The following is a 12,932-nucleotide window of genomic DNA, read 5'->3' on the forward strand; positions in this document are numbered from 1 at the left end:
GGTGTAGTGGATGACAATTTGTCATTACCAGTGACTCATGTTAGATTATGGCATCAGAGATCTCTCCTAGCTTTTTCGTTAACTAAAAGATGCTTCTGCTTCGTAGCAGATGAAATCTGCCACGCATGGGAAAGAATGCATCCTCTCTTCAAGGAGGCAAAAGTAACTAGAATCTGGTTTCAAGGCTTAGTTCAAGGTCAGAAAGTGGCAGAAATTGCCAGAGACGATGGATGCTAACCCCAAGGGACAGGTGAGAAAGTATAGTGAGTTAACGTTTCTCGTGATTTTTGCAGAGTAGGGCTTGCAATGCGTGTCAACTTCTCAAGAAACACTTAGGTCGCATCTACTACTGAAATATCATAGCCGGAGAAAGAACTTCAAATAAATTTTTTACTATAATAAGGGCGAATATCACACTTTTAGTTGTATTTTTTTTCGGATTCGTAAGGGATACTATTCTTAAAAATACAATAATGACTCACTTGGAAGGCGAAAAAATAATGGTTACAAACAGGGTTGTACTCAGTTTCTGTTTTCAATAGTATAGACAAAAAAATGTGAAAAACTTGAAATATCAGTAGTTCTTGGTACAAAGTCATGTTTTCAGATATCTTGGAATAAAATTTATAATAACTTGCCATTTTTAGACTCTTCTAAGTTGTTACGCTTGAAAATGGGGAATATTCTGCCTGAGGCACTTCGGCGTAATTAGTAATGTCGGAGGGATGGAATCAAAAGGAAAAGGAAAGAACACCAAACTCGTGCAGGTCTTAAAAGCTGTTAAAAACAAAAACCAACATTTCGGTTAACTTGTCATGTGAATGTAAGTGTGATGCCTTAAATGTTGATTCAAATCTTTTGAAAAGGGCCAACTAGGAGCTGCCCCCACTGTACCTTCGTCGAGCGGCCTGGCCTCCGGGCTATGCCAGTAGCCTCCAGGCCCTAGTATTGTGCCTTTTTTTCTTCAGAACAGTCACAATGTCAAACAGTAAACCATCTAAAGGACCATCCAAACACCAAGATTTCAGATATCCGCATCTGTACCCACTACGGTGGGCGCATTGCGGAACTATAATGACCAACACTGTAAGACAGTAGAGGAAAAGTAGAAAAGACTTGTTTCTATTCTAACGCTGCTATTTACCCTGATTACTGCTTAATAGACACCTCCCTCTCGCCTTTTGGGAAGCCATTAGAGATATTTTCCACACCGCCTAATGACTCAGAGCCCCGCCAATAAATCAGGGTCGGCAAATCCACAAACTCCACTTAATAACTATTACCACAAAATTCTGTCAAATGCACTACCGCTTTTGGGCTTGAGGCATGAACCGGTCCACTCTTACAGTGTGCTTAAAACACCTTTTTAATCAATTTTGAGCAAGAGTTACAACTGATTCAAAGGCTTACAGTCCAAACTTACCTGTGGATCTATTAGTCGGACCATCTGACCGTACCCTATCTTACAGAAAGCTAATGCACTTCATAAAAGGTGGTCAAAAAACAACAAGAAAACTGACCATCAAACAACCACGGTCAGAGGGCTTAAACTATTATCATAGAGGCAAACAATGCAAACGATTTGCGAGGAAAATGAAAAAGAGCTGAATGGAGAACCTTCGTAAGGAAACCCTCAATGTCCTCACGGTAATATAGACTCGGCTTAGCGTATTATGAGTTAGAGCGAGGTCGCAGACTTTGTTGAGAGCACGGGTTTATCATCTTACCTGATTCTAATATTTCTGCCTCGAAGATGGACATATTAAAGAGGAGAGGAAAAAAAAGACGCAAAAAACTTCAAAACAAGTAAGCAATTAGGTGGACAAGTTTTCAGTCCCAGGGGAAGGTGTTGGAAGTTGTTTCTATGGGCAACGTTTTTTTTCTTCACTTTTAAAACCTCTTTTAAAGGGAATATCCGAAGAGCCATCCTATAACCTCTTGAAATCTGGAGACCGCTGCAGGATTATTTCAGCATAACTTCCAAGTAAGAGTGTCGAAGAGGACAAAAATGATGAGTTGGAAAGGTGTAAATGTGCATCTTCATATCCTAACTGAATGTCAGAAATGAAACAAGATAAACTGGCAAGATTTATGACGTCTATTTCTTCATTTAGGTTAAGCGGACACTTAAGTCTCCGCCAGTGCATCCTTGCCGGGAAGCTTGGCCTTTAGGCAAAGCCAGTAGCTCCCCACTCCTTCTGCAAGTCGACAATACATGCCTGCCCTAGTATTGTGACTTCTTTCGACTTCAGGAAAGTCTGGGAACGCTACATTGGTGGCAGCGGAAAGCAAAAGGATAACTACCCTAGTTTTGATTACTGAGAGCCGAGCCTCAATATGGCAGGAGAAGGGGATAGGTTGTGAATGAGGAATTCTTTGACGACCCCTAACAGAAGGCTTGAAAATGATGTCTACTTTCGGCAACTACCCCACTCTCATGTACTCCAGGAATTCTCGTAACAACTGAAGCAACACTAGTAGTAAAATCATCTGGAAAAGTTCCTTTGAAGGCATCTATGGTACCCACATGAATATGTTAAGCGGACACGCGATACCTCTTTTTTCACCTCTTTTCTGAGAAGCTCTAAAGTGAGAACAACGTGGCAAGGAGGAGTAAACATAAGATCTCATTACCACGAAAATATCTTAGACCCTGTCATACGTAAAATGACTGCTTTTAGGCCAGTATTCTCACCACTAGGAATGGGCACGGAGGTAGGCTAGAACATTTCTTCGTACTCGAATACAGTTATCAAACGGGATAGAACTCTAGGTCCAGTTGAAATGCCAACAGGGACTAGTGATGCTGCGCACGCAAATTCGATGACTGGCTGGGATGGCTCATGGGTGTTTTCCCTTACAGCAGCGACGAAGTTGTAATGGCTGAAGCGGGAGGTTGGCTAGGGACGACAACCAAAAGGAGCGAGTGTACTGTAAGGCTCTGATTATTCGTTCAACTCCTCGTCTTGATTCTGCGGGCGCTTAAGGTACCGCCTTTGTACTGCCGCTCGACAGCATGACCTAAGGGTGATGCCAATATCCCCCCAGGGCTTCTGTACTTCGGCAAAACATTTTCTATTCAAGGATCAGAACTTCTTTCTACCTCAGGAAAGACTCAAGGAGCTTCAATTTTCCGAAATAGTTATTTCATATTTTAGGTTAGGCCATTCTACATTTGTAACGGATACTTACCTCGGCCAATCTAGAATCCCAGCACGAAGGAAATGGTAGACTTTAATTAATTTGACAGCCATCTATCACGGCTTTGTCGGCACGATTCTTAGGTGAGTTGTCGCCAAGGAATGTGTGTGTGTGTGGTCACAATGGTCTCCACCTCCTGCATTTCGGCCTTTTTACAATTAATTTCTTCGATAGCACTGATATATAACTTGTCAACTACTCAGGTGATGGCATTCTCTCCCACCCACAAGCCTTATTTAGACACGCAGGGTGGTTAGCTATTTAAAGCCTCAACATCACAAGGCCATTTGGTCAGTTGAAGGCAGACTGGAATAAAAGGGGTTTTTTACGCCCCACTCCACCCTTGTTTACTTGGAGACCAGAAGTGCTAGTTCAAGGCCTGCTCCTCATGACTGGTCCATGAGACTGTCTTAGACCATGATCACCCCTTTTCTTTCCCAAAGGTTTACATGGGGAAAGATATATAAAAACATATTAATTTACCATCGAGACGCAATATTCAAAAGCCTGTCTGGTAACGATGATGACTTAATAGTGTCCCTTAAAACGGAGAATAAAAACTGATTTTTTTTGACTTTCAAAAGTTGTTATATGCTTCAATGTTGGCCATATAAACCCATTTCATCTGCATATTATCTATCGAGTAATTTTATAACTTTTAAGTAGGATTTGAAGCAGTGGTTTGCAACTTTCCTTCTTCCATAATCCAGCATACTTTTTTTACCTCCAAATGTATCCATTCTTTCCACAAACATGATATTTTATTCTGGTATTTCTCCTGAGAGTTCGCACCACTTTTTTTCGTCAAAACACCCGTCTATTATAAAGAGATAGTATATATCACTACAAAATAAATTGATGCGTTTTTATTCTGGTCTGTAAGCTCATCAAAGAAAAATTTTTAATTAATTGTTACACTAAAATCACTTCTAAATGGATCTCCTTAAGTGCACCTGTAACCGCTTCGCCTTCACGATTCTGGCAAGGTGACACCACAACGGAAAAGTTCGCCTTGAGGTCTGAGTAGAAGGGCTCACAAAATCTGACCAAAATTAGATTTGGAAGACCGTGGAGGGTCGGGCAGTCAAACTGGGCTCGCCAATTTCAGAGGTGCAAATTTTGTGGTCAAGTCCAAATTCTCTCAATTAAGGCAGCAGGCAATGGTTGCTGCCATGTACATGGAGCAGTTTTTGTTACCGAAGCCGTACAACCTGCGACTGTCCACTGGCGCTTGCAGACGACTTTAAGCACTGTACGATTGTGTGGCCTTTAGTCTCTCAGTAGTAAGATGTTTATACGGGCGGCCATGCTTGTGTTAGTGATGAACTCGGTCGTAGTTATTCCCAGAACCCAGTTATAAGTAGTAATCATGCTGAGCTTCTCATTCCAAACCTCTGATTTGCTACTTTTTGAAGGAAAGGTGAATAAAGTCATTTAGGAACGTAAGTATTGATGGCGGAGTGACCAGACTACCGTGGGTGATTCGGTCGTATTTACAACTCCTTCTATTCCAAAGCTGCTTTTTAGGCAGTGGTTCACATCCAGAATATATGCATAAATGTCATGAAAGGTTATTTTAAGTCATAAATGCAATTTTGTTTCATGTAACTTCTTTTGCTTCTTCGAATATCAAACTAGAAGTCCCGGTTTGCCTTAAACGCTGAGAGAAGTAGTGTTTCGGAAAATAAAAAACTTGTGGACTTATCATAAACTAGAGCGTTATGGGGTTTAGTCACTTTACAACACGCAAAGTAAGAAGCGTTTTTTAGCAAAAAGAAGAAAAGTCCTCAGCACATATGCTAACGCTAATTTTGACAGTCACAAAGCCAAATGCAAGGGAAATTGAGAAGAGGTGGAAGGTTTCGGGTCACTCTCCCGATAAGTGGCAGAGAATGGGGATTGAATGAGTATCACTCCTCCTCCTCCCCTTTATTTTCGAAAAAGTGAATAAAAGTAACAGGAAGGGATGGAAAGGTGCGAAGTGGCCGAGTGAATGTGGGACGGGGGCATTAGTAGTAGTGGTAGTAATGATGGCACAGCTTATGCGCCGCCGCCTGAAGGGTTAATTACAGGGCGTCAACTTAAGCAGGTAATTACAGGTCGTGCAAAAATTGGGCGAAAGAGAGGCGGATGAAGAGGAGAACAGTGGAGTAGAGGTGGCGAGTCCATCGCCTTACAACTTGAGTGCTCTGAAACGATTTAACCCTGCCCCAATTTGGGCCACAGAAAGCCAAACACCTCATTATACACAAAAACAGATTGTCTCACTCTCCCGTTAGGCGGTGGGGAAAGATGCTAGAGGGTAACGCTCCTTCCCTCACACACAATGAGTGCTTTCTGCTTCTACTGAGATGGAGGCGGCAGTACGTGAATTAGTGGAATAAGTCAAACATCATGAAGAATAAAGGAAAGGTGGGCGTTTGGACCCAATTAGTGTTTCATCGAAAAGAAACATAAGAGGTGGAATCAAACGAACGATTATACTGCCTCAATGTGAGGAATTATTGTTCTTTAATGAAGCACAAACTCATTTACTTGATTGATGACCACGTGTGAATGAGGTCTTAAACACTGTTTGGGTGGCCAATATGAAAACATTACCTGCTAACTAAAATTCCATATTTTTTCAAAGGAAAAAATCCCAAAACTATGTGAACAACAAGTGAGAGTCAGTTTTATTTATAGACATATAACTATCCCCTGATACTCGTCAATGTGTCTGCCCTCATTGACTCGGGCCGCAGAAAGCATTTCACTAGGGTGAAGGCGAGAGGCTGAGAAGTTGACACGAGATTTGCCTGAATTTGCCTTGATGAATGGCCTAACTCGGCTTGATGTCGAGGCACGCTTCTAACTGGAAAATCCTCTCATTATCACCGAGGCATGTTAGTTTCTCGGCAGCAAAATCGGGCAGCAGTACGAACACAAGACTGTTGAAGAGAGGCAGAGGTTCGCACGTAGAAAATGATTTTACACGACACGATTTGCAAATTTATGCATTCACAAAGAGAAAGGTGCTCTTTGTGAAGCATTAAACACCGAGTTTGTTCCAAGCCCACATAAGGCATCCTCTAAGACCGGTACTGAATAAAGAAGTGTTTCCGTGTTTGCAGGCAATCTTCCTTCTGATGAGTCTATTAAATCTAGTCTGCATTCTTGGATTGAAATTTAGGGAAATTTCTATAAAGCAGTTCCTTTAGAAGCGCAACAAATTCAACATTTTCTATGTTTGGTCCATTCTTTTCCAGCGTCACATATATGTGACATTCCCACTCATATGACGTATGTTCTTTATAAGGACGCAACCAGAGTGAATGAGTTCAAAACAATAATAGAGCTGTAGGATCTTCTTATTCTGGAGAGGAGAGACATTTCTTGGTCTTAAACAGTGGCTAAATTGGTCAATTTGGTGCCCCAATGCAACAATCAAGCGGATGGGTTGTGGTGACTGATTTTCCCCCAAGACTTTAATGGCAAATGCATTAACCAAAGAAACTTCACAAGAAAGTAAACCGGATAAGGGTCCCACTTTTACACTACTTTTTGTTCTAAAAAAGTCGCCATCGGTTCAGGTTAATGGGATATGCTGGTGCTCTCTCTTCATACTCGACAGCCAGTCGATTTTTGAATCCTGAGGGATACTTTATCAATCTTTGTCTAAAAAAAGGCGCCATTTAACTTCGTTAGAAGTTGTCTAATTCACTTCAGTAAACCGAGTCTAAGTCTTCGCAGTTACCTAAAAATTCTCAGGATGGAAGATACTAGGTTTTACTGGATCAAAACAGCCATTCTATGCAAGTTGATCAAGGATTAAGAAGGTGGAACATCTACAGTCAAATCTTTGGGAGTCTGAAAAGCAGAAAATTGTTAAAAATCTAAGGCACAGCAATGACTCTGAAGCTCTTAATCCCGCGGTTCATCTTGGCTAAGAAGACAAGTAGCTTTAGAATTAGTGTGAAGTAGATAAAAAAGAAAATTAGAAATAATGCCATCTTTTTTGAGTGTACAGGCACTTTCCACAGATGAGGAGGAGTGTATGGATCCCCAGTAAATATCATGTCAGTAGGATAGAGACACGTCTCAACCACGAATAAACGTTTCGGAAAGTCTGATGTGATTCGTATCAAGCCGGAATGGAGAAGAAGGAGGATGGAGGAGGAGGAGGAGGAGTGAGCAGGACGAGAAGGGAGTAAGAAAGTGAAGGTAAATTTATTTGACATCTCTTTTCTTGTTGACACGCCTACTACTCCCACATTACTGGACGCAACTCCTCACCTCCGCCTCCTCCGACTCACAAGCCACAAGTGAAAAGGCCATTTTTCATGTCACCTAGCGGCCTTAGTTTCTGACCTCGTCCCAGAGTTTGTTTACTCGCGCACCTGTCTTAAGACCACGCACCTATGGCGCATCCTCATTTGAGGGAGTTGGGCGGATCCACACCTCTTGCCTTCACTGATAACCGCGGTGACTTGACAGCGATTCCAACAGGTGGTGGTTTAAATGGTTATAGTTGAGTGGTTCCCCTTCAAACAAAATGACCAAAAATTGTTGGGCGTATGTGCGTATCTTGAATGGGAAATGCTAGGACACATTGACCTTCCAGTGTTTCGTAGGGGGGAATTTCGCTTTTTTAAACAGGAATTTGACAATAAGTGCCGACAAATTAACAAAAAAAGTGTTTATTAAGAAGATGAAACTCACGAAGAGGTGTTTGGTGCAGCAGCGATGGGATTTGGGCAAAGCTTTAGCGATGGCACACAAATTCTCTACAAGGACAAGAACGCAAGATGCTGAGACATCCCCTACAGCTATTGCAAAACTTGAAAAAGCCGTTGTTGAATGATAAATGTCTAAGAATGGAGCGTTGAGAAAATGGAGTTTTTTATCATTTTTGTTGTCTATCCCATTGTCATAGAGTCTTCAGTATCCCGACTTGTAAACAGAGTGAAAGCAAATTCCTTTTTAATCAGCTACTGATACAGTTGCTTTGAAATTTGCTTCTTCAATTGCCTGAATAACACAGAGGCCAAGGAAATAATGGGTCTGGATGGCTAGTTTTTAAAAATGGTTTAATCCAGTCCCGAGTGAGCGGACTACCACACATTAAATGTAACACTTGGACAGCTTGTTGAACTCTCGGTTTTGTGTAAGCGGCAAGGTAGATCTCCGCCACTGCGCCTTTGTCAGGGCGACTTAGCCTCAGACATGCCAGTAGCCCCCAAGCTCATCTGAACGTCAGAGATACATATTCCACCCGAATATTGTGACTTCCTTTGTCTTTAGGAAAGCCTTGATGCCCTACAATGGTGACAGCAGAAAGCAAACCCAGTTTTATAACGCAACTGGCCTTACTTCTATTACTGAGCGTCAAACCTTAGCATGAAGAAAGGGGAATGCGCTGCGGTTGAAGAAATCTGTATCGACTCCTAACAGTAGGGTTAAAAGTAGTGTCCACCTTCACCATCTAGCCCAGTCCTGCATTGTGCAGGAACAATATTAACAAATGAAGTTACACTAGCCATGAACCATCTGAAAAAGTTAGTTGCGAAGCTGTCTACCGTATCCATACAAAAATATTAATTAAGTGAACAGACGATGCCACCTCCACCCCTCTACTAGCTGTTTGGACTCAGCTAGGTATGACTGAAGAGCACTGAAGTGAGAACAAATTGGCAAGGAGAAAGAGACGCAAAATCTAATCCCCATGAATCTATTTTAGACCCCGCCCTACATTAAATGACTGCTTTTAGTCCCGTATCCTTATGACTAGGGATAGACACGGGTGGGGTGGCCAACGCATTCCTTCATTTGCTTAGTACATTTCGCAAATGGGGCAAAACTCCAGCCCCAGTGGAATTGCCAAGAGGGATCGGTGACACTGCAGCCAGATAACTCAGTTGCAGGAGAATTCGATGACTAGCTCGGTAGGTTTGTGGGTGCTTCTCCTTCCAGCACCGACTACATCGTGATGACCGGTCGTGGAAGGTTGACAGAGGGGATCGCCGGTGTGACGCTCAAAAGAGGAGAGGTGCTATGTAGTGCTTTGTTGGTTTAACTCTCAGTTTTAGTTTTGCGGGCATTTAAGGCTACGCCTTTGTACTTTTGTTGGGTGGCATAGCCCCTGGGACAGGCCAGTATCCTCTTAGCCCCTCTCCAGGTCGGCGATGCATAGGTCTTCTTGCGTCTTCAGGGAAGTCCCCACATCCTACAATAACATCGTGTAATCTAACGCAAGTCTTCAAAGGATCCGGTATATTTTGGAGGTGATTTCCTCCAATCGAAAAGTTATTAAATACGGATTTCAGTTGCTTATCATATTCGCTTTGCCATAACATTTATGGAGATGAACTAAAATTAGTGGTTTCCACCCAAAAAGTAAATAAACAAAGATAGTGATAAAAATTGACATATTGAATAGATTTCTCTTTAAGTAATTAACCCCCTCCTTTGATGATAGACTGTTAAGAAATAACAAGGTCCCTAGACTGCGATTATTTTTATGTGAAAGAAACTGCGATTGCAAGTATCTGAGATTAGCTTTGCAGGACATGTTTTCTTTTCGGGTCAGTTTTACAATTGTAATACACTCAAAGCGGTAATGACAAAGTGGACTTAAGGGGTGCTCTTAAAGTTACTTCAAATTATCACACAAGATGCACAGAAAATCACACTTATAATACGGTCAAAATATTTCATTCTTCCTTCACAAAGCCTCAACACTCCTCATTCAGAAAATCGTAGTAATAAGTCTGCGTTGCTAGTAGTGAGTGGAGTTAGGAAATAACATTTTATACCCTACTTGGAGTTCGAATGGACCCCTTCTGTTTTCAGTTTCCTTCAAGACTCAATTAGGCCTCTGATTTCAGGCTATTTACCAAAAAATATTTTAGTGGGTGTACCCCTTCTACTCTGCCATTCATGATAAACAGGGGAGTTCCCTTCCTTTGGACCTAACTTGACTCATGTGGAGCAGTAGGAATGGTAAATGGCCATTAAAACACATGGCTGAGTAATACATCAAAGAAATTATTATCTTCAACAACTGACCATATCATTATACGACAAAATAGGGAGTTTTACAGGGGGTGTGAGTCACGTGGTGAACAAAAAAGGAATGGTCTGCAAGTTTAACCACACATTCGGTGTAATGGGCACTGTCAAACTCTTCTTAGCCAAAGTTCAGCTGTTTTTAGGCGTATAATGTGGGAGTGTGTGAAGGTATGCAATACGTGGCCACACTGAATTCACATTTGTGCCCATTTCCGGGCCATTGCTATGGTGAAAAAAGGAAAAAGCTGTTTCCTCTGGACAGGTCTGATCTCTATCTTTTTCAATGGCCTGCTCTCTGACAATTACTATTACCACGACCGCAATGGAGGCATCGATGACCTGATGATATGGCAGAGTTGGTTTGCCCTTTCCATCCACGTCTATGTAGTGATTGAGGGGGTGCGAGAGAGTGGGGTAGGAACCAGAATGACGCACTTTTCATGCTAAAAAGTGTCCATTTGACAATTAATAAACTTTTAGATAAATAATTTTAGTAATGCTCTAGCTAAATGAGGTTTATAAGTTAAAAAGCGATTCCTCAAAGCCGATTTAGCAGTTTAAAGATCCAAAGATGCTGAAAATTTAGACAAATCATATTCAAGGAATAATAATGCAACAAGATAAAAAAAGAAGAAAGGCAACTTTCACTCAAATTGTCGATCGCTTCTTTTTACCCTTGAACAATAAGACAGGATAATTAAGAAAATTATAGAGCAGGTGGAAATTAGAAGACTTCAATTTACACGCAAATTACAGGTACTCTTGTAGTTCCTAAACCTTAAATGATGTTTTTGCTCCCACATTTTCGGATGAATGGACTAGTAAATAAAGTGTCACTGCCGGTTCAAAGGGAACTTAATGTTTGCGAAGACGTTATTTTAGTGCGGTTTGGTCAAGGTGCTTTGAAAGTGAATTTAGTTGAACTAGTAAAATTAATTTTATAACCGGGTTTTGAAAATTTCAGCAAAAAATGCACTCTTGCCAAGTGAACATTTTATTTGAAAAATACGCAAGGTAAAAGTAAGAGTAACATTATTCTATTTTCGTCCACTTTTTAACATTGTAAATATGTTTTCTTAGTACAATTGCGTAAAAGACAAGCAGAAGTGTTGTTTTTACTTGTGAAAAGAATGGGAAATTAAAGAAGATTGTTGCACAAACAAAGCAATCTAAAAAGGATTTCGACCACCATCGCTCACAAAGCATATAATCTATTTAAAGTCGTGGCTCTTATGCACTATAAAATGTAATTATGGTCAGAACAAATCTACATGTTTTAAGTCCTAAATCTATTTTTGTCTTGTTTAAGCACATTTATTCCTTACATGTCACGGTGTGGTGTGATCACATTTAGCATAGCGTGATAGAACAAAGGTGTAACAGGTGTGACACCGATGGCTAATGTTTTAAAATAAATGCCTAGAAATTTTTCACGAGATGGTTCTAACTTCTGCAAAAAATTGTTTTACACAGACATTTCAGGATTTGTGGATGATTATCCCCGTAACCATTAAGCCGGGCTAGATGTGCACACTGGAAATTAAGGTGTGAAGTGATATTGATCTACATAATGCAAAAATACTGTTATATATCCACTACTACCATCAGCGCCATCAAAAGTGGATTTATTGTTATGAGATATTTATGGCCCAAATGTTCCGATGCAAATTTTGTAGGTAGAAAAGTGTAGGCAATAAAAATCAGATGACATTAAAAAAAGCGTCAACTCATATGCTTAAATAAAATTTTCAAATGGTGTTAAACTACGGGGTGATGGCTTTGGCTACCTGACAGTGAAGGTGTCGACACGATAGGTGCCATAGAAGCCAAACTGGGGATTCATGGCGGATGGAAGAAACACAAATTAGTCCCCATCACGGACGATATCTTTCACCATTTGGCGGGTTGCCATATCATCCGATCCAATAGGTGTTGCTGATTGGAAAGCCTCTCCCTTTTTCCTTTTTATAGCTAGACGTATAATTCCCATTAAATGGACAAATTGACGTGCTTCTATGCCTCAATAAAAAGGCGGTTTGAGCTCACTGCTGGAGGCGCTTACACCAGTGGAAGTGTTGTTAATTAATCGAAGCCGTTCTTTTCTCCATTTCTCGGTTTGACGTCACAATGCTCTTAGTGCGGTTCTATCAATTGGAAAGTGGGAGGTCTAGACTCCCGAAGCTTTTAGTTGCTCTGCCAGTGACTCGACCTAATGTCTCACTCAAGTTGGTTCGTACACTTCCCACTAACCCATTCTGAAAAATGGCACCAAAAAGTCTTTGGCCCAATTTTGTCAGTGAAAAACTGCCTTTAGGCAGTATTAACCGAGTTTTGAGAAGTTCGGTGGCTCTAAGGCACTGTAAAACAACTGAGACTTCCTCTTCATGTACGTGTGAACTTTACCTTTTTTTAAACGGATTCGAATAAGTAAACCTTTTTAGACAGTCTTTGAAGGGCAATGGTGCACGACAAGAGAGAGAGAGAGGGCATAATTTGAAACTGATGAAAACAAGTGGGCATCTCGGGATCGCATAACCTCTAGCACTCCTTTCTCATCGGTAGGTGGTAAGAGGAGTCACTTTTATAAGATGTTCGCATTAGTCACTGCGTGGCCGCTTTGTTTTCGGTCATGTCAATTTGAGAGAGGCTGACCTCTGCCCTTGTTCAAGTTTGTCTTTGAA

General features: G+C 41.2%; 1 protein-coding gene across 1 annotated transcript; it reads right to left on the minus strand. All coding sequences in view use genetic code 11, as the record gives it.

The window, feature by feature from the left end:
* Window positions 1-6,022: 6,022 nt before the first annotated feature.
* EGR_04060 (hypothetical protein) lies at window positions 6,023-12,094 on the minus strand (the record flags this gene model as incomplete). Its single annotated transcript, XM_024493309.1, has 2 exons — window positions 6,023-6,131; window positions 12,039-12,094. The coding sequence occupies 2 exons, from the start codon at window positions 12,092-12,094 to the stop codon at window positions 6,023-6,025; spliced, it is 165 nt and encodes a 54-aa protein (XP_024352223.1).
* Window positions 12,095-12,932: the final 838 nt, after the last annotated feature.

Source organism: Echinococcus granulosus, assembly GCF_000524195.1.
Source record: "Echinococcus granulosus chromosome Unknown EG_S00024, whole genome shotgun sequence".
NCBI lineage: Eukaryota > Metazoa > Platyhelminthes > Cestoda > Cyclophyllidea > Taeniidae > Echinococcus > Echinococcus granulosus.